The sequence below is a fragment of the Meleagris gallopavo genome, chromosome Z, assembly GCF_905368555.1.
Source record: "Meleagris gallopavo chromosome Z, MGAL_WU_HG_1.1, whole genome shotgun sequence".
Taxonomy (NCBI): Eukaryota; Metazoa; Chordata; class Aves; order Galliformes; family Phasianidae; genus Meleagris; species Meleagris gallopavo.
The window spans coordinates 22,298,362-22,320,760 of NC_139435.1; the positions used below are offsets into that span (position 1 = coordinate 22,298,362).

Here is a 22,399-nt window from a genome sequence, read left to right on the forward strand (position 1 = left end):
AAGGCAGAGCAGGGAAGGTCTAAGCCTTCTTGCAATCTGTCATAAGAAGAGTGCTAATCTAGTTTATCCTCCATACAGAAATGGATGTTTGTGACACAACTTTCTCGCAGATCTGAAACCACAGAAGAAGAAGGAAGAAACCTTGAGAGCCTTTACTCTCCTCATCTTTGTGTGCTGTAGACCTGAATAGCAGACTGGTATCTTAAGACGTCCTCAGTAAAAATACACTGCACGAGCTCTCATATTTATTTGGTCAAAAACGATATCACACAATCAGATTTCCATATTTATAAAGGCAAATCACTGACGGCTGCTCAAAAGTCGTTGTTTTCGCTCCTGTGGAAAGCCGTGACTTCGGGCAACACAACCAGTTCCGCATAGCCGGGGTTCAGCCACGCAGTCATTCCAAGCAGTAAATTTTTCACGGCGGGCGGCATCTCTAGGCAGGCTGATGACCTCGGGCAACCGGGCAGTTTCGGCTCCCGGCCGCGGGAGCGGCGCGTGAGGGGAGAAGCCTCTGAGCCGGGGACCGCCAATGGTCCCCGAGGAGCTCCCGCTGTTTTTCCCTCCCGGCGGCTCTGCCGGGGGCGCTCGAGCGCTGCCATGCGAAGGCAGCAGCGGCGCGCTCCCCGGGCCCGCGCTGCCGGCGGACAAGATGGCGGCTCCCATGGAGCTGAGCTGCTGGGGAGGTGACTGGGGGCTGCCGTCCCTTCATCCGGAGTCTCTGACCGTCATGGTAACGGCGGGGGCCGCCACCCGCCCCGAGAGGAGGGCAGCAGGGAGGGATGCGCGGTGCCGCGGGCTGCCCCGCGCCCGGCGGCTGTGCCGGGCTGCTCCCGCCGGGAAGGCGGCGCCGCCACCGAGGGGCGCCCTGAAGCCGGGCGCGGCCTGCACCGGGCGCGGGGCACGGCGGCGGCTCGCGGGGCCGTGAGGCACGGCCCGCGGGGCGGCGGGAGCCGGGATGCGGTGGGGCCGAGCGGGGCCCGGGCGTGCCCGCGGGGAGCCGCCCGGCAGGGGACAGCGCTGCGCTGCGACCGGGGGCGGCGTGCGCCGGCGTTACCGAGCAGCCCGGGACATTGAAATAAGTTTTGGCCTTATTGGTTATTGCACGTCGCTGCAATGAGCTCTGACCAGAACCCTCAAAAATAGGAGCCTGCTCCTAGTTTAGAAATGCAGGCGCGCGTGGTGTTAGTGAAATTCTAAAGAATTATTTTTATTTAACCCAGCGCAGCTGATCGGAATGCTCAGGCCTGCTTTTTGAATTGCTGTCTTACACTTGCATGTGCTAACCAGATTATTTTCTGCAATTTGTTGCAGGCTTATGCTAAATTCGCTGGAGCTCCTCTGATAGTGAATACTATAAATAATTCCTGGAGCTCTCCAAAAGGTACCTTATTTACATTTCTATTATTTTAATCCTTATTGCTTTAGAAGTGTGGGATCTAATCCCAAAGTTTCTTTTTCTTCAATTCCTTTGGTTTTGTGGTCATGTTCTGTCCATCCCTGTGCGGTTTACCTGCTTCCATTACATACTGATAAACGTCTTTACAGATTCAAGTGTGGTGATTTTGCAAGGGACAAAAAACAGAAGATATAATAGAATGCCTTAAAGAGCACCTTAGTAAAATGTGTATCGGTGATGCAGAGGAGAGTCAACAAAGAGGCAATGCAAAAGCACACACACGTGTTTTGTCAGGCAGTCTGAACAGATGATACACTGAAGGCAATTGCATGGAAATATTTATACAGTAGTTACTAGACTTGCATAATGGAAGTAGCATTCTTTAATTACACATGATTTAACAAGCTTCTGTGGGTGGATGTAGAATGTGAGCCTGAAAGAGTATAACTTGCATCAGATAGGATATTTGGTACTGTCCTAAGTTACAGAGCTTCAATCAGAAAAGCTGGCTGACAAGTTAGGTGCCAAGTGGGTTGTCAGAGATGATGTCAGAGGATTTCTTTACATTGGATCGTTTTACATACTGCTTATCTGTTTGCTCAGTGTTTAGGTCATTGCGTTGGTGTATTCCAGACAAGTAATATCACTGCAAGGTGAAGTAGTTTGTCACTTAAACTTACCATGTCTTTAGGCACTATTGTGTCCACCTGTTGTTGTACCTTTCACTCTTACTGTTTGGTGTATTGCTTTCTGTTAGCAGAACTACCAAGAACTAGTTTGGCTTACTTCTCCATAATTTTTGTGGCTTTCTTCATGGGCAAGATAATTAAAATCCCTACCAGAAAAAAAAAATCAAAGTATTTTATAATTGATATTTCAGTAGCATTTAGCTTAATAGTCCTGTTAGGCTCACTGTGGCAGGTACCTTGTAAACATGCTATAAGACAGCCTCTGTTAAAGAGATGTACAGTTTACAGTCTTTAATTCTACAATCTAATGAGTAAAAGTGGACTAATATGCTTCTGGGAGAAAAAAATTCTTTGATTCTGGAAGAGGTCTTCTTTAGGCACTTAGGTAGCTTAATCAGTGGTTGGACGCAGTAAAAATGGTTTAGGAAGGGCAAGGAAAAAGTAGGATGAAAAAGTCATGGCAAATATTCTTGTTGAAGTCCAGACAAATAGCCTGGATCTCAAAGTATCAGATATCTAGTAGATGACATTGGATTCAGTCTGGGCCCTTTTTAATGTATTATTAGCAAAGGCCACCATATGCCAAATATATGTATGATCTTGGTGGAAATCAACTACATATAGCTCACTTTATACATTTGTGTTGGGAAGGTCAGAGCATGCAGTGGAGGAAAGGAAGACAGATCAAGTAGTTGATCACTTTCCAGTTACATTAGAATTGCTAGATATAAATTCTGTTGACTGTATTGTTTATTCCTTCTAGCAGATGTACCAGTCCTGATATCAGAAGACATTGTTATTTCTCAGCCAGCAAAAATACTAAACTTCTTAAGAAAGCAGGTATGTTGCTCTGAGAAGATTGGTTTCTTCTACCCTGTAGTGAATTTTTGCATCCCCCACACAGATTGATAAAGGCTTCTTAAAACCTGGAAACCAGTTCTGACTTACTGCTTTTCTGCATTTTGTACACACATAAGAATTGAAAAATGGTGGATCATGGATTGCTGCTTAAAAGTTTGGTTGTTACGAAAAGTTTAAAAATAGGCACAGGAAAATTCTTCATTGAAAAAGGACAACAGGCTAGCCCCAACTGAACAGTTTCTCACTGAGTTTCATCATGCTGTTAATTATAACACTTTAACGTCATTGCAGCTTTGCAGACCTAGGAGATCACAGTTAAGGAAGTGTAGTTTTAGCTGTTTAAATGGGTAATCAACTCCTGGTTATTCTTTTTTTTTTTTTTTCCTTTTTTTTTTTTTTGAAGTATAACACATGGTGGTGTTTTTAATCTAGTAGTTTTTCTGTAGCCTGTAGCATAAAAACGTCTGTAGGCATTTCTTGATGCAATCATGTTACTGTGTAATCAAATCATGCTTGTCTTTTGTAGATCTCTCAATGTTTTATGCAAAAAGAATAAAGCTATACTGCTGCTTCTTTTCACAAGTATATAAAGATGTCTAATAAAGCATGGCATCATCATTTCAATTTATAAGATGGTCTTCCAGCCCACTCTTTTGTCTTTACATTAGAAATTCTGTTCCTGCCCAGTTAAGAAAACTGTTTGATGAAAGGCATGTTAGTGAAACTTTAAATCTTTCTCTGGAGAAAAATAGAATCTGAAAACTGAGCATTTGGGTTGAGATTTCAGACAATGTTTTTAAAATTCTGCAGTTTCCTATCCATTTGAATACCAAAGATTCCATATTGATGGAAAAAGAGCATTCTATTTAACTCCAAAGTGTACCAGTAATATGTATTCTTTTAAGATACCTAAAAATGAGGTAGATCAGCATCAATTTTTGCCGTTTCTAAATTAGTGAAATTCCAGCCCTTTCAGTGTACCTTGAAAGGATTCATTGTTTGAATTAGAAGCTTAGGTAGCGTAACGACTTTAATTTAGCCGTACATTTCATCCCCTTTATTGTCAGCATTCAATTTTTAAATGTATGAAATGGTAATTAAAAGACAGAAGTACTTTCATTTTTTATTTTTTATTTTTTTAATGCTTACAACAACGTACATGATAGATGTGTCCTCAGAAGTACAGGTGGGGTATTGCCAGAGCAAGTGCCTCAGCACCGTATACTGAAAAATTGCCTCTGTGTTGCAGGACAGCTGCTTGGAAAGCAGTGGGAAGTAGGCACAAGAGTTATTTTGTCAGTGAAAGAGCCCCAAGAACTTAGAATGGGAAAGTAGAAATGAGAAATGTTAGGAGTTGTAACACAACTAGTCTGAAAAACTGGAGGAGAACAACTGTGGAAACTGCATGTCTTCTGTCCAGAAAAATATTGTATATTTAATAACCTGGTAGCTGTTAAGTTTGAGGTTATTTTGAGGGTTGTGTTGATCATCTTTCTGAAAGTTCCGTGTAACACTACTTATAGTATGACGTGGTTGGTGACTGTTTGCTGCTTGTTGTTGTTTTGTTTTTAAATTCACAGAGATACAATGCTGACTATGAATTGTCCGCAAAACAAGGAGCTGATACACTGGCTTATATTGCACTACTTGAAGAGAAACTGCTTCCTGCCCTGGTAAATACTAGTGAATTCTTTATAATGGCTGGAATTTTACGAGTATTGTAAGAGGTGCCCAGTGTGAGAGAGACAGAGGAGTTTCTCAGCCGTAGTCCTGGCTTGAATGTATTTGCGTTCTTAGTCCAATTTTGAAAAGACTGCCTAGCAACTTCGAAAAAGAAAAAAGTGTGTGGGAAGTGTGAAGTAATAATAATGAATTTAAGGAAGACTTTTAAAATGGCATCTCTGAATGTGTTTTTTCTCAGATGCTTTTTGGGAACTGTATCCTGCAAACAGCTTATTCTGGCAATTCTTTGTTTCATGGTGCTTTTTGAAAAAGGAGTAATGTGTTGTATGGCTGATGTGGGTTGCACAGCTCTGAAAGCCTTTTGAGCTGTTAAGTGGGAACTTTTGAAATACCCACAACTAGGTTGTTGGTTCAGTAAATAACGCATGGCTACACGCCCTCACCAATTTAGTGTAAGTACTTTACAGCTATAAGAACAATCTGCAAGCACTTTATCTGTTGAATGCCTTTGACTTGAATTTATGCAGGAAAAGGTGCTTTAACCAAGTAGCCTCTTCAGTTATCCTACAAGGCTTTCAAATTCATAATTTCCTAACATATTTTCATTTTAGATTGTATGTAAAATTTCAAACGAAAATTCAAAAAATTTCAAACCTGCTCCTGTACATTTACGACTTATGTTGTAATACAGTTTCTTTGTACAGTATATGCATGTGTACGCATGACTATGCAATTTTGTGCATGTGTACATAAGCATTATCTTTTTATTTAGGCTGAAGGTAGCTCTGTGTCCTTAACGATATACTCGTAAACTCAAAGGATTAATATAATCCTGTGCAGAGCCTAAGCGCTTTAAAATACGATAATTCCCTTTTCTCCTGTGACAAATCTTACACATTATACTTTTAAGAGAAGTCTAATGTTTTTACTCAAATTTCAGTCATACTCTTGTTTGTGTTGATATAGCTGCACACTTTTTGGGTTGAGGCTGAAAATTACTGCAGTGTAACAAAACCATGGTTTGCCTCAAGGATTCCCTTCCCACTAAGTTTGTATCTGCCTGGAAAGATGTCCAGGGAAGCACTCAACAGGATCTTGCTGACCAGAGGAGGCCCTCCTCTCTACAGTCTCACTGAAGTGGAAGCACAGGTACATGTTGTGTAGTAAAGAATTTATAAGTTGGTGCTGTCATGAAATAAGCTAGCGCACTGTGATAATGGTATATGATAGTGTGTATACTACTGTTTGCTGCAGCTAGGTATAAATAGTTTTGTGTCTCATCAGATATACAGGGATGCCAAGGAGTGCCTAAATCTCCTGTCAAAGAGATTGGGAACATCTCAGTTTTTCTTTGGAAATACGTGAGTGTGCTTTCTTAGATTTTAATGTTGGTGTTTGTTGTTGTTATTTTTAATAAACAGATGCCATGTGATTCTTAGCACTTGTTTTTTTTAATCTGCTAAAATGTTAGAAGGTGCTGTACAGTAGTTTCATGATTCACACCCTGCTTTTTCAGCGATCTCTGGAAGCTATCAGTCCAGAGTCTCTTTTATATCGCATCTTTCATAGGGTGGCAGATCCTGCCTACATCAGCTCATGTAGGATGCTTAATGAGTTAGAGTTCTGCAAGGGAATTTTCTAGCCAGTGAATGTCACTCCTGTGATCACTTGTAGAAAAAATACCTGAAGCCTGTGGTGTTATCACTAGCTCCTTGGAAAGATGGCATAGATCTGAGAAGGCTGCTCTTTCTTGTGTGCATAGAACAGGAAGCATATATTGCCAAGATAGCACCCAAGAAGGACAATCTGTTCCCTTTGCCAGTGAAGTTAGACCTCTTCATGTGAAAGGGTTCTGCTCCACTGGCATGCATCTTGTCTGCTTGGCTTTTGTAATGCCAGAAATGTATTCTAGAGTGGATTGCTTCTCAGTGTGCATGATACATGATTGGATTTTAATGCTAAAACAACTATTTCAGGTTTACCAGCATGTCTCTAATTCAAAGGTGCTGAAATCAATAGTCTGTTCAAAGTGTCTTTTTATATCTGATAAATACAGTGCCTGAAAATCTTAGAAGATTCTATCTTAAATTTTGTCTGATATAAGAAACTGGTTACATTCATGGAAGTCGTAATATCTTACATCAGTCATGCTTGGGCTTTGCTCTGTTTTGCCATTCTTTTTAGACCTACTACCTTGGATGCCTTTGTGTTTGGTTTCCTTGCACCAGTTTATAAAGTGTGCTTCCCTAGAGTACAATTACAAGAGCATTTAAAAGAGCTTACCAACCTGTGTCGGTTCTGTGACGATATTTTAACCTGCTATTTCAAGTTAACTGTGACAGGTAAGTTTTATTTCTCTTCCACTTTTTCTCATGTATAATCTATCTGAAGTAGTGGTGGTTTCTACATTTGAACTAAAGCATAATAAGATTTTATAAATTTGTGCTGGAGGTTCTGTGGGGAAATGATGTAGAGAAGCTTTCATAGTTGTGCAGAATGGATTGAAAATTAAAGTCAAGGTTTAATTCTCAGATTTAAAGGTTGTCATGCCTTGGCATAATCTACTTGTATCTGTTCTATGGCTCACGCTTAGTGTATCCATTTCTTTGACAAAATGACTTTTCCACTTGAATTCTTCTTAAGATAAAAAACACTGCATGAATTTTTCTTCCAGTATTTGTTTCTTTCTTTTTAAGAATGTAAAAGCTTTTGTAAATACCTTTTCAGTCTTCATCTTTCTGCCTTCACTCTCTAGGCCATTCTCCATCTGGACAGGATACAGCAGATGCTAATCTGCAGAAACTCACACAGCTTGTAAATAAGGAATCCAACTTGATTGAAAAGGTTACTTTTGCTTCAGTCTCTTTGTTATCCTGCTTCTTTGTGGTTGTTTGTTCACAAATGCTCTAACAACTGCAACTGTACAATCAATGTTTTATTTTATCTCTTTTCTACTGAGGTACTTTGTATAGAGATGAGGGAAAAAATTACCTATTTTGAAAGAAATTAATTGATGAAGCCTTACATGTAAAATATTTTTACTACAATCAACAGTGCCCTTGCAAGTGCACATATAAACAGTAGAAGGTTGTCTTTCCACAAGCACATCTAATACACGAGGGGGGATGCAAATGTTTTGTTCAGAATTAGAAATGGTCTTGCAAGACCTCAGCAAGAAAACTTATAAGCAAAACTCTGAAATTGGTCTCGTTGAGATCAGTACTCAGGTCTCCTTGCTCCCAGCTGATTTCTTGCAGTCATTAATGTACAGTCCTCCTTCTCCTGCTTCTGTGTCTGCCTTTTATTCTTGTGTTTCCAAGGCTGTGCTTCAGCACCTGTAAGAGCTATGCAATTTATGTTAAAAATAATTATGAAGAATTAGTTTACTGATGCAAGAAAACACTTACTGGGAGGACAGAATGTGCTTTCTAAAAAAGATCAGTATATCAGATGGATCATCAATTATGTCCTGCTTCTGTTGCATTTGGTATTGATTATATCTCTTTGTGGTATTGAAGTGCAGCTGTGAAAGTTTTAAAAAATAGGCTAAGTAGACATTTATAGCCATGGTTTAGGCAAAGCTGATCCTACTGTGAGGAAGTAGGATGGACTACACAACCTTTGGAGATTTCTCCTATGTTGTCTTCTGTGATTCTGCTTATTCTGTAGTAATAAATCTTTTCTTCTTTTTTCGATACTGCAGTACACACAGGGTATTAGATTGCTATCCTATGAAAAATGTAAAATGTTTATATTCAGAGAATAATTTTAACCTGTACTTGAAAAGATCATACTATAATCTCTGTATTAAAAAGTTTCTGAAATCTTAGCTGATCTAAGTTCATCTAGTATCTCCAAATCATTTCAAAGTTGAAAAAAGATTTCTTCCTATAAGGTGCTGAGCATGCAAAAATACCCACTTATGTTAGCAATTTGATTTTTGATCTGCTTCATAGTAGTGTTTGGCTATTGTACAAAATTGAAACTGTGACCTCTTAGAAGAAGGCAGCAGTGTTGCTTTCCTTGGTAATCTTGAAAAAATGAATTGCGCAGAGCAGAAGTGTATCCGTTTGCTTTATGTTTAATTTGTCATATGCTCATGGAGTGAATAGCAACACTTAAAAAAAAAAAAAAAGCAGATTTTTGGGAGAAGAAAGGAACCAATACATTGTTTTAGGTAAAATAAGAAAGGCTAAAAGAAAATAAGGTTAAAAAAAGAAAAACAACCCACAAAACAACAAACCAGAATTCTTGACAGGAGTCCTGACAAATAGACTAATCATGTAACTTACATTCTACCATTTGCCAGATCCGGCTCTCATTATTTCTCTGCAGATGGATGACAATCTTCGTAAGAGTCCTCAACACCCCCCTCGGAAGATAACAACGCTCAAGCTTGCTGCAGGTGGAGAAGAAAGCAGTCCACTGAATCGTTTGTCACCTTGACAGCTTTTGTTGCACACGCACATTTGCTTGCCTTCAATTCATCTGAATATCACAGCAATTTTTCTCATGAATGTGGTTTTACAAGGGAAGAATCTACGAATGGGTTTCAGTATGGAAGAAACACAGCTTTATAATGTTCTGTCTGTTATTTTTAAGAAAACTAGTAGTTCAGGCTTACTATACACTAAGTTAAAACTCAAGTATTAAACAAGGGGCTCATTCCTGCAGACATTAACATGATTTTGTACAGCAGACTTTGACATTAGCAGGAATGTTGACCAAAAGTTAAAATGCAATTTTTACAGAATTTCAGTGCATTTATAGAAGTTTTACCTTTTAGTTTATGGCTTTTGATTTACTGTAATCACGTTATTGTATGTTAGTGGGTATACTGTTGTATCTTTCCAAAAGTTACAAAGTCTAGTTGTAGAATTGGTGAAAAGACTGAAAGAGAAGGAAGTGTTACCCATCTTTGCAAATGAGAAGTGAAAAAAAATGACAGGAAGTTATACACTCTTAATTGTACATTTATGAACACTCTTGTGTTTGTGTTTTAAGGGCGTTTGCATTTTTGAAAGCTTGTTGAGCTGTACTTTGACAGAAAATGTTGAAAAGCTTGTGTGCCACGAAGAGTACAGTGACAGAGAGTTTAACATTTTACAGATAACTCATAGAATCATAGAATGGCCTGGGTTGAAAAGGACCACAAAGATCATCTAGTTTCAACCCCCTGCTATGTGCAGGGTTGCCAACTACCAGACCAGGCTGCCCAGAGCCACATCCAGCCTGGCCTTGAATGCTCCAGGGATGTGGCATCCTTCTTGGGCAGCCTGTTCCAGTGAACTCACATTAGTTCTGTGTGAAACTGGCTTAACCTGTGTACAGGATAATACCACAGACCAGAAAACTGTAAGTCAAAATTGCATAGGACTGGTGGTGAGGTAAAAAGATTTGATTTGCTCTAGGATGAGTGACTTGTCTAGTAAATATACTGTGGATCTGGATTGAATTGAACCAGTTAGACTTTGTAAAACAGCCAGTTTAGACTTTTGCATTTGTCACAGATACCTCTAACTTGTTTTCTAAGCGCTATGGTTCATTGAAAAATGATAATACAAGACATCTAAATTTTATTGTGTGACAGTGTAGCTCAGAGTTCTTTTATCTCTGCAAACTGTAATGTGTTGTAGTACAGTTATTCTGTATAATTAAGGAACTTGGATCTCATTACACTTCTTAGTAGCAGTGTCTCCTGTTCAGTTGTCCCAATCAATTCTGTCACAAGAAAGCTGCTGTGATGCTGTGTTGGTAATGTGGTGGTAGGTGCTTCAGGAGTGATGTAATCAGAATTACTCACAAAGATTGACCAAAATGGCAGCACTGGGGATACATAATTCTTGTGACTGTATGGGATCATTCTTCTGATTTCTATTTTTTTTCTGGCAGAATCAGGGTTTCTTAGAATCCCTTTGCTATTAGTCACATTTGAGATACAAAGTTAAATTATTTACTATTTATACTGATGACTGTAGATTGTGTATATAACGTTCTTTCAAATTCTGTTTAAGGAATGTAGTAATCTTCAACATTTCCTAATTATAACTAAAATGTTGGGTAGTTAATGAGCACTTTAAGGCTTAAGCTTTTGCTTGTATTAGAATATTTGTTTCAGTGAATTTGAAATGAGTTTAGCACATACTCATGATAATTGTGAAAAAATTGACAATCTAGTATGTATAAAATAAGTAAAATGCTTGAAGTCTTTACTGCTTGACAGGTTTAAATGAAATCAGGTCATATTGTTTTTCAATGTCTTTTATAGAGAATATGCCTTATTCTGTTGCTGTTGTGAATATGTACACTCAGTCTTTAAAATCTCTTTGTAAAAGGGTCATTGTTCCAAGATTAAAATTTTAGACATTTGTTGGAGTTTTGGTAGTATGTTTTAATGCAGATTGTCAGGTTTTTGGCTTCCCCCTGCCAACCTTGTGTAAAGCTTTGTTCTTGTGTTTGTTTTTCTTGTTTGTTTTGTGTTTTGTTTTTTTTTTTTAATGGACAAGGTAAACTGCTGACTGTTAGAATTTGGAGCAATTTAATGTATTCATAATATATGACTTAATATTAGTTACAGCTCAGTAGTAACCCTTTCAAGACAACTGCTTTTCTGGTGATACTGAAAAGCACAGGTTTTCTGATCTTTTAAATTTGAGCCTCAGCCAGTGTGACAGCACAGTCTGCTTAACAGCTTCATTCACTGAATGCAGAGGACAGCAGGGCTGGAACAGGCATTGCATGCAGTGCTGTACAAATCCCAGACAACCTGTGTGGTTGCACAGCCATGTGCTTCATCTCTTTTCATCCAAGCAGAATTCAGAATCAGACTCTTTAATATTGTAAGTGTAATCTCTGGTCTGACAACCCAGACTTGCCCTTTAGATTACTGCTGTATTTTGAAGCTGGTTAGTTAGGATGCCAAAAGTGGGATCCGTTTGAGTGAATGTAGTTATCTGCATTGAAATAAGCCAACAGCTAATGGAGAAAGGTGGTGTTTAGTTGTCAATTGTGTCTTTACAGTAGATACCTAAAATAGTTAAGTGAGTTAAGTCTTCAAAGTGTGCATCTCTATTGAATGTAGAGGAAGCCTTAGCTTCCTACTTAGATGGAGATCCTTACAAAACTGGGTGAAAATCAGCTGCAGTGACTGACTTTCCAATATCTGAGACTGCAGATGGTTTGCAGGCATGAGCAGTCAGCCCTTCTGGCCAAGCTGTAGTGGAGCCCTGAGATCATCATATGCAAGCTGCTTTTTATAGAGAGCAGCTGCTTGTTGTACACATTGCAGCCCTGCACTCTCAGAATGCTATTGTGGGGGTTTTCTTGTGTGCACACCTGCACAATGTTAGTGCATATACCTTTGTGTTTCTGTGTATTGATGCTACCACAGTAGCTAGTAGGCCTCCTTATCTCTGCCTTCCTCTTGGAAGGTGGAGGCTGGCAGAGGTAGTAACCTCTCAAGCAGCTCATTCAGCCTGCTGTACTTTCTCTTGTGGAAAAGGCTGTTAGTTTTAAGTGAGGTGAACTGCTCTGGCAGGTTGTAAATTTAATGCTTCTACTTGTAGGCAATCCTGTATTAAAAGCTTATGTGTGGATGTCTTTAGGGCTATTCTGTGTATTTTCATAAGCTGGTTGTGGGAATGGGCAGATGCCTTTAATGTTTCCAAGATACCTTTACAAATTTTTTTTAATCCCCTTTTAAAATACTATTGGCATATGTTAGTCTACATACACTTAAATATCGCTTTTGCTAATGAAGCTTAATACTACATTAAGAAAAAAAGAACAACCTGACTGCATTTGATTCCTGGCTAAAACAGTTTCTGGACTCATCTGAAGAGGTTTCTTCTCTTGCTTGGATTGTTTTTGGCGTTGCAGTAGGAATCATTCTTTTTTCTTCTTCTTTTTTTTTTTCTGTACAGAAAGGCTGAGTAGCCTTTTACACAGTGTGACAAACTATGATGTAGCTCAAATCTGTCTGGTCTACACTGTTGATAGCAAGAAGTCCTAACATACAGACCATGTCAACTAACAAAACACTGTGTTGAAAAATATTTGCTGGTGTTGCCAGCAAATAACAACAAGCTGAAAGTCTCCTGTTTCACAAATAATTTTAGTCTGTTGCTTGTGGTTAGCTTGAATCTATAATCCTTCTTAGTGTTAACCACTGCCCACGAGGTGATGAATTTTGGTCCATGTGCTACTTGCCCTGATATGTATGACTCTGGGATCAGGCCATTGAACACCACAGGTGGTATTAGAAAGTCCCACAGTGGGCTGGCCTGATCAAAGACCAGAGCATGCGACCAAGAGCTTTCCACTCAGAATCCAAACACTGTTCTCATCCAGCCCCAACTGGGCCAGTAGACACGCTGCTCTCTTCTATTGGTCGAGGGACCATCACAGGTGCACCACTCCATGTTGCTGGAAGCTGTTGGAGTGTTAGTGCTGAGCAGCAAGCAGTTTTCATCTTGCTGAGCATTTTGACCCCAGGCCACGTGAGGGATCATCCCCAAGTGGCTTTGCATGGAAGAGTGGGTGAATGAATCTTTGCTGGGAGAGATGAGAAGTGGTTGAGTGTAGGCAGGTGGTGGGATTATGAAATTCATCTTCACCAGCCTCCAGTGGGCAGAGTGGTGGGGGAGTCCATGATTTTCTGCAGGTTTTGAAGAATAAACAAAGAAAGGACTTGTCATGCATTAGACCAGTCTGGTCTGGTGCACTACCAGATAAGCTAGGTTAATTGTAAATTTCATTGAAAGCTAAACTGGGAGTGTGAATTAATGATGGAGCCACAGTAAATGAGATCTTGCAGTAAATGTGCCTGTGGCAAGAGGCTGTTCACAGTGCTATTCAGCTTCCTTCTGCTTATTCCCTCCCACTGAAACTATGTGCTTTTTTGTTCATCATTAATGTCAGTGTTCCGCATTTTTACAGTGTCAAAGTGTTGAACCTGTTGGTGGTCTACTGTTAGCAAAGTACAGAGTGTTCCAGGTCCTTCATTTAAAGCAAGAGTGCAGAGAAATTGCATACCTTGGGTTTCAAGCAGGCTCATTAAGAGACTCCGGTCCCTTTGTAAGCAGCCAGTTCTCAGCTCGCATTTGCCAAGCCATTTTGATAAGGCAGCATGTCAATCCTCACAAACACCTCACAAATTTGTTTTCAGGATGTAGAGGTGAGGGAGGGAGTGGGTGCCCAGTAAAGTGTGAGTCTGCAAAGCTATGACCTACACAAAACAACCTTTAAGCAAAGGAGATGGAAGTCCAGATTCCTGTGTATTTTTTTGCTGCAGTGGGTGATTGTTTATCAGTTATTGCCAGCTGATTTATCTGTTGGCACAATGGCAGTTGTGCAAGTGGTAATAACAGTCATGTTGGGAACTGCCCTTTGCTAGTTGAGGAACAGACTGTTTTTCCGTACTGTACTGTAAACAGCATCCCCCTGACGGCCCTCTCGCTTTGATACATCACTCCATATTGACTTCCACAGGGCTGTTACTTCCTACCTAAGTTCTTACAGGGTTTTCAGCACTTGCAGTTACTTGCTTATGTAGATAATTACTTCAAAAAAATTTGTCTCATTTTCTTTTCCCTACACCTCTTCTAGTTGTTTTTATTTTAAATCATAAGTATGACCTCTCCATTTTTTTCATTTCCTGCAGCGTATTTACCTTGCCTTTGAATGCAATAGTGTTAAATAGTGTTAGAGTCGTATGCTAAAGGGAAAATCCTTAGGTCTCTATCTGGGTTCCAGCTATGAGGTGTCTTTGTTGTAAGAGTATGTACACGTGCATGCCAGAAAAAGAAAAAAAAAGATAAAGCTTTAAAAAGCTTCTCTTCTCGCTATTGAAAGACAAGATCAATACTTACTACAACTGGGCCATAGTATGTTCAGCTCAGGATTTCCCAACAAGATTTACATTTGGCTGGGGTCACAGTGAGAGTCATCTTTAGAAATTCCTCCAGCAGCATGTCCTACCACTCAACAGCAGCTGCAGCTCTTCCAGGCCAGCAATGGATCTTCTGTTGGAACTTTTGTTGGAAAAAGCAAGTTTTTTGATCTTCTGTATTCTTCAGAAAAAAAAAGTAGTATTTCAGACAGGAAAGACAGCTCATACACAGATAGGAATTTGACAAGGGAGGGAACTAATGGATGTGGGACAGGTTTAAGTTTGCCTGGAGTAGCTATGCTCTGTGATTGATCGCATGGGAGGGGTACTTCACTCTCTGCCCTTAGCTAAGGAAAATGAGAGCTCATCCAGGCTGCTCCATGGCTCTAGCCAAACATATGAGCCGATGGACTAGTAGCTGTTCTGCAGTAGGCAGTGATACCTTATTTTTCCCCAAATTCTTGAAAGACACTGTTTCTCCAGTGCAGGATGTGAAAATCTTGGAAATAACCCAGACTTTCATGGGGCAAGAAAGCAGTTTCTCATCTATTCTATCTTCTTTCCTAGTGGCTCACGAAGATTATTCTGTTTATCTGGCCACATTGTTTTAGCTGAATCTGGCTGCTGTCTTTCCAGAAGTGTGTGCTGAAATGGTGTTGGCAGTCACTGGCACCACAGAACAAAGTGACACGCTCAAAAGGGCTGAAGCAGGCAAGATGCTTGCTTTTGTTTTCCTCTTTTTTTTTTTCTTTTTCTTTTTTCTTCCTCCTGAAGGATGTTTGGTAGTCAGTATGTTGCTTGATAGCTACCAGACTGAGTGCTGTGCAGGCCTTAAGTGTCGTCTTTGAGGTCTCTGTGGTGATTGCAACTCTGCCCAATAGATGTCAAACGCCACCCAAGGCTCCAGCAAGAAGGAGGGCTGCTGGGTTCACAGTCCTGCAGTGAAAGACAATGGGAAAAGCAAATCATGATCGGACTTCTCCTATGTTACCTGTTCTATTTTCTCTCTGGTTAGCCTTAGATCATGTCAAGTTTGCTCAAGTCAGTCTGATGTAGAAGGTCCCTGGCTTATGGTAGCATGTCTTGACACTGGCATTGAGCTCCTGTTTTCTCTCCTGAGGTCTCACTAGCCTGAGAAAGAGCTGGAGTTGCAAGCTCTCCATGTGATTGCTTGTTGGGTTGGGTTTGGGAAGATTTAATGAATGTTGGGATGTTCCCATAATTACTTTTAAAGTTGTTGCCCTGAAATTTCATGATCAACTGGCAGCTGGACAGAAGGCAAATACAGATATCCTTTCTTTGTCTTTGGGTTTCAGAATTTACCCACAGACATGACAAGCACCACCTCTGAACCAATCATGTCAAAGAGCTTAAATGAGAGAATCTGGAGTATCAGTGACAAACTGAGAGCACTGACCTGTATATCTCATAAAAGAAACTAGCTCAAGGAGAATCCATAGCAGTTTTAGGAACTTGTGTCCATTGGTAAGTGTAGATGTTGAAAAGAATATTTGCCTGGTATGTTTTCCCTGTTATCAAGATGGTGAAAGTTCTCTGCACTGGTTCTTGTCAGTGTTTCATGGCTGGGCTCCTGAGTGGGCCAGATTCCTGTAAGGGGGCTGCTGAAGGCTGGGTGACTCATGGAGCTGCAGAAGAGGTGGGTGTTCCTGAGGAATAAGGGGGGCTGATTTCCAGGGGTGGATGAAAGCACATGCTGAGTTTCTAAAGTGGTTTGTAGCCTGGAAAACCTTGGCAGAATATGAGTTTGCTGTTTTATCTGGCAGAGTAAAGGATGATTTCCTTACCTCCTTCACAGTAAGGGCATGTGTTTGTAGCAAATTCTTGCCACGCCTGCACGTGATGGTTTTCCACACTCAGATTTTTAACCCACAATTCAGGCATCCCAAATTCTTGCATGCCTTTTGGTTTCTTATGTCTTGCAAAGTCTGATATAAATGAAAAATCAATTTTGAGAGGTGCTTTGTTCACCAGTTGAGTAAGAAATCTGTCCACTGGAATAAAGGGAAACATCTTATTTCCTGTATTATAAAATGTACACTTGGAGAAAGAAACAATACATGCCAGAATGACATCTGCTCTATGAATTGTCAAGCTATACAAAAGGTTTTTGACAGTCTCAGAGCCTACATTGTTTCACTGCATCTGCTGCTCTGTTAAACCATTACTGAAATTGTATACCACAAGGGGGAGGGTACAGAATAAAAACAGACCACATTTCTTCCAAAGACCGTTTGAATGAAATAAAATAGGCTACACTCCTGGAAGTTACCCACAGGATGCAAACCATCTGATTTTCATTGAGCAATTAGCTGCTAATTCTTGACAATAATGATACCCTTTGCATTCTCTTTCAGTCACTTCAGTGTGGTCTGAGATTTTAATAACTTTCTTGAGTGTTTTCTGCTTTAGTAATATGTCCTTCCATTGCAGGATGCCAGATATCTCCCTTGGGCTTGGTTTGAAGTAATTCCCACAAAAATGTAGGTAATTCAGCATATGAAGGTGGCACACCCTTTAAAGAATTGATGTATATTCACTGTAAAGATTTGCCTGCCTGTTTGTTCTGACAACATCTGAGCATATATTAAGTTGCCTCTACTTTCTCCATGTTTTTACAAAATTCATTTTTCCTAGGCTCTTTCAAGAAGCCTTCAGTGCTGTTACAGGTCAAAGTATTAAATCTGCCTTCAAATAAATGAAAATAGCTTGATGTGGTGTAGGTGTTGTGCTGCTTTTGCTCCTTCGATCTTTGCCCTTTTTCAGCACCTTCCTGGTTACTCAACAGATGAGTTCTGCAAGAAGTTACCAGTAACCTGAGGTACGTCATGGAAAGGTACTCCACTGTTGCAGGTGGGGTGTTGCCTTTCAGGAGGAGAATCAGCTATATTCCTAGGCTCTTTGTTACCATGCAAATGAGATTATAATGAGCTAAAAACTGGTATAACTGATAAAGGAATGCACTTAATTTGTTTAACTCTCAGTGTAAAATGATGCAAGTTTTGACATCAGGCACAAACCTTCAGGAGATGATTTCTGAAAGGGAATATGATTGCTTGCAGCTGCAGTGGTATTAACCTTACAGAACAATATGCACTAAGGACTTCTCTACGTTATTTTTAACTGTGTTTAACACCTCTTCCCTAATGTGCTTTTACATTTAAACAAGTCAAAGAACAATCTTCTGGGCCTAGTTAGGTCTTTCTGAGCTATCAGCTCGGTACTGTGAGAAGGTTTTCCTATGGCTGACTTCTCTGTCTCCTAGCATGATGTGCAGCTGCAGCACTTGGGAGGCTGACTCCCGTGTAGCCCACAGAGGGCCCAATCACTTTAACCCTATCTGAACTGTACTCAACACTGGTGAAAGAAAAAAATAAAATAAAATAAAATAAAGTAAAAATTAGAGCATGCACTATTGCTACTCAGAAATTACAGTGCAAGAGCTAAAGAAGGCTACCATACTGGGAGCATGGTGACAAAGAAACCTTCAATCAGAAAGGAGTATGTTTGTAAATACGAGGACAGGATCCTGCTCAAGGACCTATTCACCTCTTAAAGTCAGACTAGATGTAATGCCAGTGTGCACATTTTCTGAAGTGTGCTATAGCACCTTGCATTAAAAGTGTTATCATTCCTCAAATGCCTCACCACAAGGCAAAGGTACTGTGAGTACTGGAGTGTTAAAATTTTGTTTAATTTCTTGAAAGGGCTGAACAGGGCCAGAACTATGGCACAGGTGTATATTCTAAACTGTTTGTTCTCTACTGAATTAATACTTTTCTCAAGAACATTTAATGGTAAGAATTACCCAGGGTTTCTGACAAAATGATTCAGAGAAAGAAATAAAAGGATTATGTCTTGATGGAAGCATTTATCTTGTTACCTCATAATAAGTTAATACTTGTCCTTTTAATTTCTTCAAATGAAATTAGTTTTGCTAGAGCATAAGTAAATTTGATTTTCCTCCCTTTCCAAACCTCTTCCTTCATCCAAAACTGAACATAATTGTGACTTCTATGGAGGAGTCAAATGCATGAGGCAGAGTGGTGTTTTTTTTTGTTGTGGTGGTGGTTGTTTTGCTTTTTTTTTTTCCTTTTCTTTTCTTTCCCAGAAGATATTTAAAAGTATTTAAGGCTTTGGAAAGAACAGCAGAACTTTGGTTGCTGTGGAAGTGCCAAACCTGATGATGCCTTGTCACAACAACTACTCTGAATTCTCAGCAAGCCTTGAGCACAGTGACTGCAGATTTTCCCAGGAAACAAAATGCTGTCATATACAAGCAATTATCACACTCTGCTTCTGTTCAGATTCCAGAAGTCATGTTCTCAGTCATATTAAAATTCAGTGCATGTTAAACAAAGATCTACTATTGTATGTAGATGGAGCCAGCTGATCAGGTCATAGGTTTTATGTCTTAGAAGTAAAACAAAGTGTACTGCCTTGGAAAAAAAGACTTATTTCCTCTTGAACCACTAACTAGAAATTATCCGTATGCCACCAATAGAACATTTTATAGGCACTAACCCCCATGGCTAAGTTTAAAAAATGTATCGTAAAGACTGTGTGACAAAATCAAATTTTGACTTTATAACTCCATTTGTATCATGGGTGCTCTTAGTTGCATTTATTTAACATTAAATCTTTTCCTGCAGATCCATCTCCCTATAGAATAATGAATGGAACTTGTACACATTATTCATGAGTAGTAGTGATTTCTAAGGAGATCTGTTTGGGCTATTAAATGAATCATTATATTGATTTTAACAGACTGAGAATAAAGCTCTTTCACATTTTCAGCAATGGAAATATTTCCCCTGTAAGGAACAGTGTGCAACTCATTAGACATTTCACTTTGAACAAGCAAGCAAGAAAACTACCAGGCCACATGTTTTACTGGCTGTTGATCTCTACTGATGTACAGCTCTTGCTAAACTTAAAAACTGTAACTAGAAACCAAATGGTGTACTTTGTATAAATCGCTGAACAAAGAAAGACCTTCTTGTTGGCTTGCACTTCAAATGGTGCAATGTCGTCAAAGATGAGTCCTAATTTTCTTTATCAGCAAACAGGCTTGTGCTTTATAAATCTTGAACAATATGTCTTCCAGAGTCTTGCTCAAGGAGACTGAGCTAAGAGGCATAAAGTTTAACTGGTGAAGGGCCAAAGCAAGAATACTAACATTTTCTTCTTTTCAGTTGCCTCAAAGAACTACTGTGCAAACAAAATCTTGCCATTACTTTCCCTCTCTACTAATTGATCAGAAATAATAAAAAACATTCCAGCAACTGTAGTAAAAGCCTTTCCCACTGGCAGGGTAAAATGAAACTAAAGATTTATTTTGATACTCATCAGTATCAGTAAATAACCTAACATAAAAATTAAATTCTCTGCTCTACACGTGAGAGTCTTTCATCTATGTCATCTCTTCAGCTGTGATTTTAAATACTGCATCAAGTAATGTAATATGTTCATAAAACTATTTTTCCTTAGGCTCTTTCGCCATACTCACCACTCATGTAATTAATGCAGCTGGCAGGGACTAGCAGGAACTGCTTAACTTCTATAAATATTTGCTGCATGCAGCGTGTCTGCTCCTGTTTGAACCACTTGTAAAACCTGGATAGTAGACCATCTGTTCCTAGTGTTTTCCCAAATGAGATCTAGAAAAAATAACATTTTGTTAATTCTATACCAGAAACCACAATAGTGATCAAACTTCAGTTTAATGGCTTTGAAGTCTTTAAAATTGAATCAATTAAACACACAATACAGGTAACATGCATGCAAAAGCATTAAGGCTGAAAAGTGAAAGTGGCTCATTATGGCTGATTCTCCTATTCACTAACAATTGGAGAGTACTTCTTTATGTGCCCTCATTATTGCATTTTGTCACGAAAAGATGTTACAGAAGTTTCTCTAAGAGGTGGAGAAACCATTACCTATATTGAGAACAAGATCACAGAGCTACCACCCTATGTGCCCTGGATACTCTTTCCTTCTCTCCTCCCTCCCAGGCCATGGGCTGCAGCCTCCAGGACCAGGGAGGTCAGACTCCTCCAGCACACAGCATCCCTATAGTGCTGGCTGGAAGAGGCTGCTAGAGATGTCTTGTCTGTCTCCTCACTCAAAGAAGGCCTGATGCTTAAGATGGGCCAAGTCCTCAAGAGCCTCGAAGGTAGTGGCTATACATCCTTCTTTGTGATGTGATCTAGTTCTGCACTGTATTCTGAAAGGGGCTTTCCTTGAGTGCCATTTGAACCCCTACAAGAATACCATGTGGAGTTTTAATCTCTTTCTGGTGAGTTTCCTGTGGAAGGCTGAAATCACTGCTGTATTTTCTTCCTACTACACCTCCCAATCTGTCCTACACCCTTAAGCACCACATGTAAGCAAAAACATCACATAAAAAAACACAAGTGTTACAGCACAAGTGGGCGTCTACAAGCAAGCACAATTTCTTTCTTCAACTGATCATCACAGTAGGCTTTTCCCAGCACATATTTTCTGGGCGTGACAGGCAGTGCAGTATGCTCTATGAAAGAGAGGGTGAACGGAGGATTTTATTTCAGTTGGTAGCATCATATTTGGAAGGTCTAAAAGGACAAAAGCCCTGGTTCAAGAAGCACACCATTACAGCGTGATATATCTTCACAATTCTAGGGCGACCTTCCAAATATCCATATGGTATATTATTCAGCACAACAGCTTATTTGCGGGAGTAACATATGCCAAGCAAGATGACATCAGATCTTCAGAATCTATTACACATTTCTGAGATGATAACCATGACAGTTCTGAAAAGTGGGAGGAAAAAAGATAAATAGTTTTGAGCAGAGAGTGGCGGATGAATTTGAACAACTGGAATAGAAGAAAAAAGTTTACTTGGTGAAATGAAGGAAATGAAGTAGCTTAGAAGGAACCTCCCAGGATATTAGAAAAATGCAGGCATCTAGAATGAATTCTGGACACTATTACAAAGACTAAGTTACATGTTTCACTGCCTTTTCTTCAGGGAAGAGATATTACATTACAGTAAGCATAAGCACAAGTAAATATTTCAAGAACTACTCATTTACTATTAATAAAGTATTGGAGTTGCTATGGATTTCTGTCATGATCTGGTGGTATATTGAGTAGGACACTGTAAGCTCTATGCAAAGTTTTGCAAATAATTTTTTTTTCAGGCTTGTTCCCTTTAAAATGGATTTGTTCAGTGTTGCCGGTAGTTTGTTCAGTAGTGGTTGTAATAGCTTTCACTGAAGTTGATCCAAGTATATGCTACGTAGCATCCTTTCACACACTACTAAGAGTGAAATAAAGGAATTGTTCAAGTGTCTGAAGTAACTATTTAAATCAGATTTGAACATAACATGAAAAATTGTTCTGTAGTCAACTGAAACAGCATGAAAAATTTGCAGAGATAAATGGTAATAGCCTCTGTTCAAATCTACTCAGTAAATCCAAGTTAACAACCTAATGCAAAAGCTTTACTAGCTGCCCATCCCTCCAGAGAGAAACCATTCCTGAAATGAGAACAATAAGCAGTGAAGGCTTCTCTTTCACTCTTTATGTCAAAACTAGTGTCACTTGCTGCACATTCTCATCATCTTACTTCAAAACTGATTTTGCTTAGTTAGCTAATGCCACTAAAACTTGCAACATATAAGTCATCTTTGGAGACCTCATCCAAATACTGTCCTGCTTCTTGTGCAGAAGACAAATGCTGGAGTGTGGCTGCTGTTGACATAAGTATTACCATCTTGCATAAATACAATCTAGCTGAAATTGTTTCAAACTTTAATAGCTCCCAGTCTGGAGGATGGCTGGAAGGAGGGAACCCTGGGGGCAGCACTGTCT

General features: G+C 39.6%; 1 protein-coding gene and 1 long non-coding RNA gene across 10 annotated transcripts in view; one reads left to right on the forward strand and one right to left on the reverse strand.

Annotated features, from left to right (window-relative positions):
• Nucleotides 1-407: 407 nt before the first annotated feature.
• Nucleotides 408-11,010, forward strand: MTX3 (metaxin 3). 5 transcript variants are annotated; one of them, XM_085213420.1, is made up of 9 exons: nucleotides 408-736; nucleotides 1,318-1,387; nucleotides 2,855-2,931; nucleotides 4,533-4,625; nucleotides 5,602-5,784; nucleotides 5,920-5,996; nucleotides 6,820-6,977; nucleotides 7,391-7,479; nucleotides 8,945-11,010. In XM_085213420.1, exons 1-9 carry the CDS (start codon nucleotides 536-538, stop codon nucleotides 9,017-9,019), a joined length of 1,023 nt encoding a protein of 340 aa, XP_085069546.1. In that variant the 5' UTR covers nucleotides 408-535; the 3' UTR covers nucleotides 9,020-11,010. The 5 variants fall into 5 exon arrangements, with proteins under 5 accessions (XP_085069546.1, XP_085069545.1, XP_085069544.1 ...); XM_085213419.1 differs by having other exon boundaries at nucleotides 2,858-2,931; nucleotides 8,971-11,010; XM_085213418.1 differs by having other exon boundaries at nucleotides 410-736; nucleotides 8,971-11,010.
• LOC146542163 (uncharacterized) overlaps nucleotides 7,837-22,399 on the reverse strand; it is a 36,554-nt gene continuing 21,991 nt past the window's right edge. For 4 of the 5 annotated variants that reach the window (XR_014880430.1, XR_014880429.1, XR_014880428.1 and 1 more), the window contains 4 exons: nucleotides 20,052-20,202; nucleotides 14,505-15,460; nucleotides 8,928-9,034; nucleotides 7,837-7,979 (listed from right to left, as the gene is read on the reverse strand). This is a non-coding gene — a long non-coding RNA (uncharacterized LOC146542163). Of the gene's footprint in view, nucleotides 7,980-8,226; nucleotides 8,365-8,927; nucleotides 9,035-14,504; nucleotides 15,461-20,051; nucleotides 20,203-22,399 lie in introns of those variants that run through there. The other variant, XR_014880431.1, reaches the window with a different exon arrangement.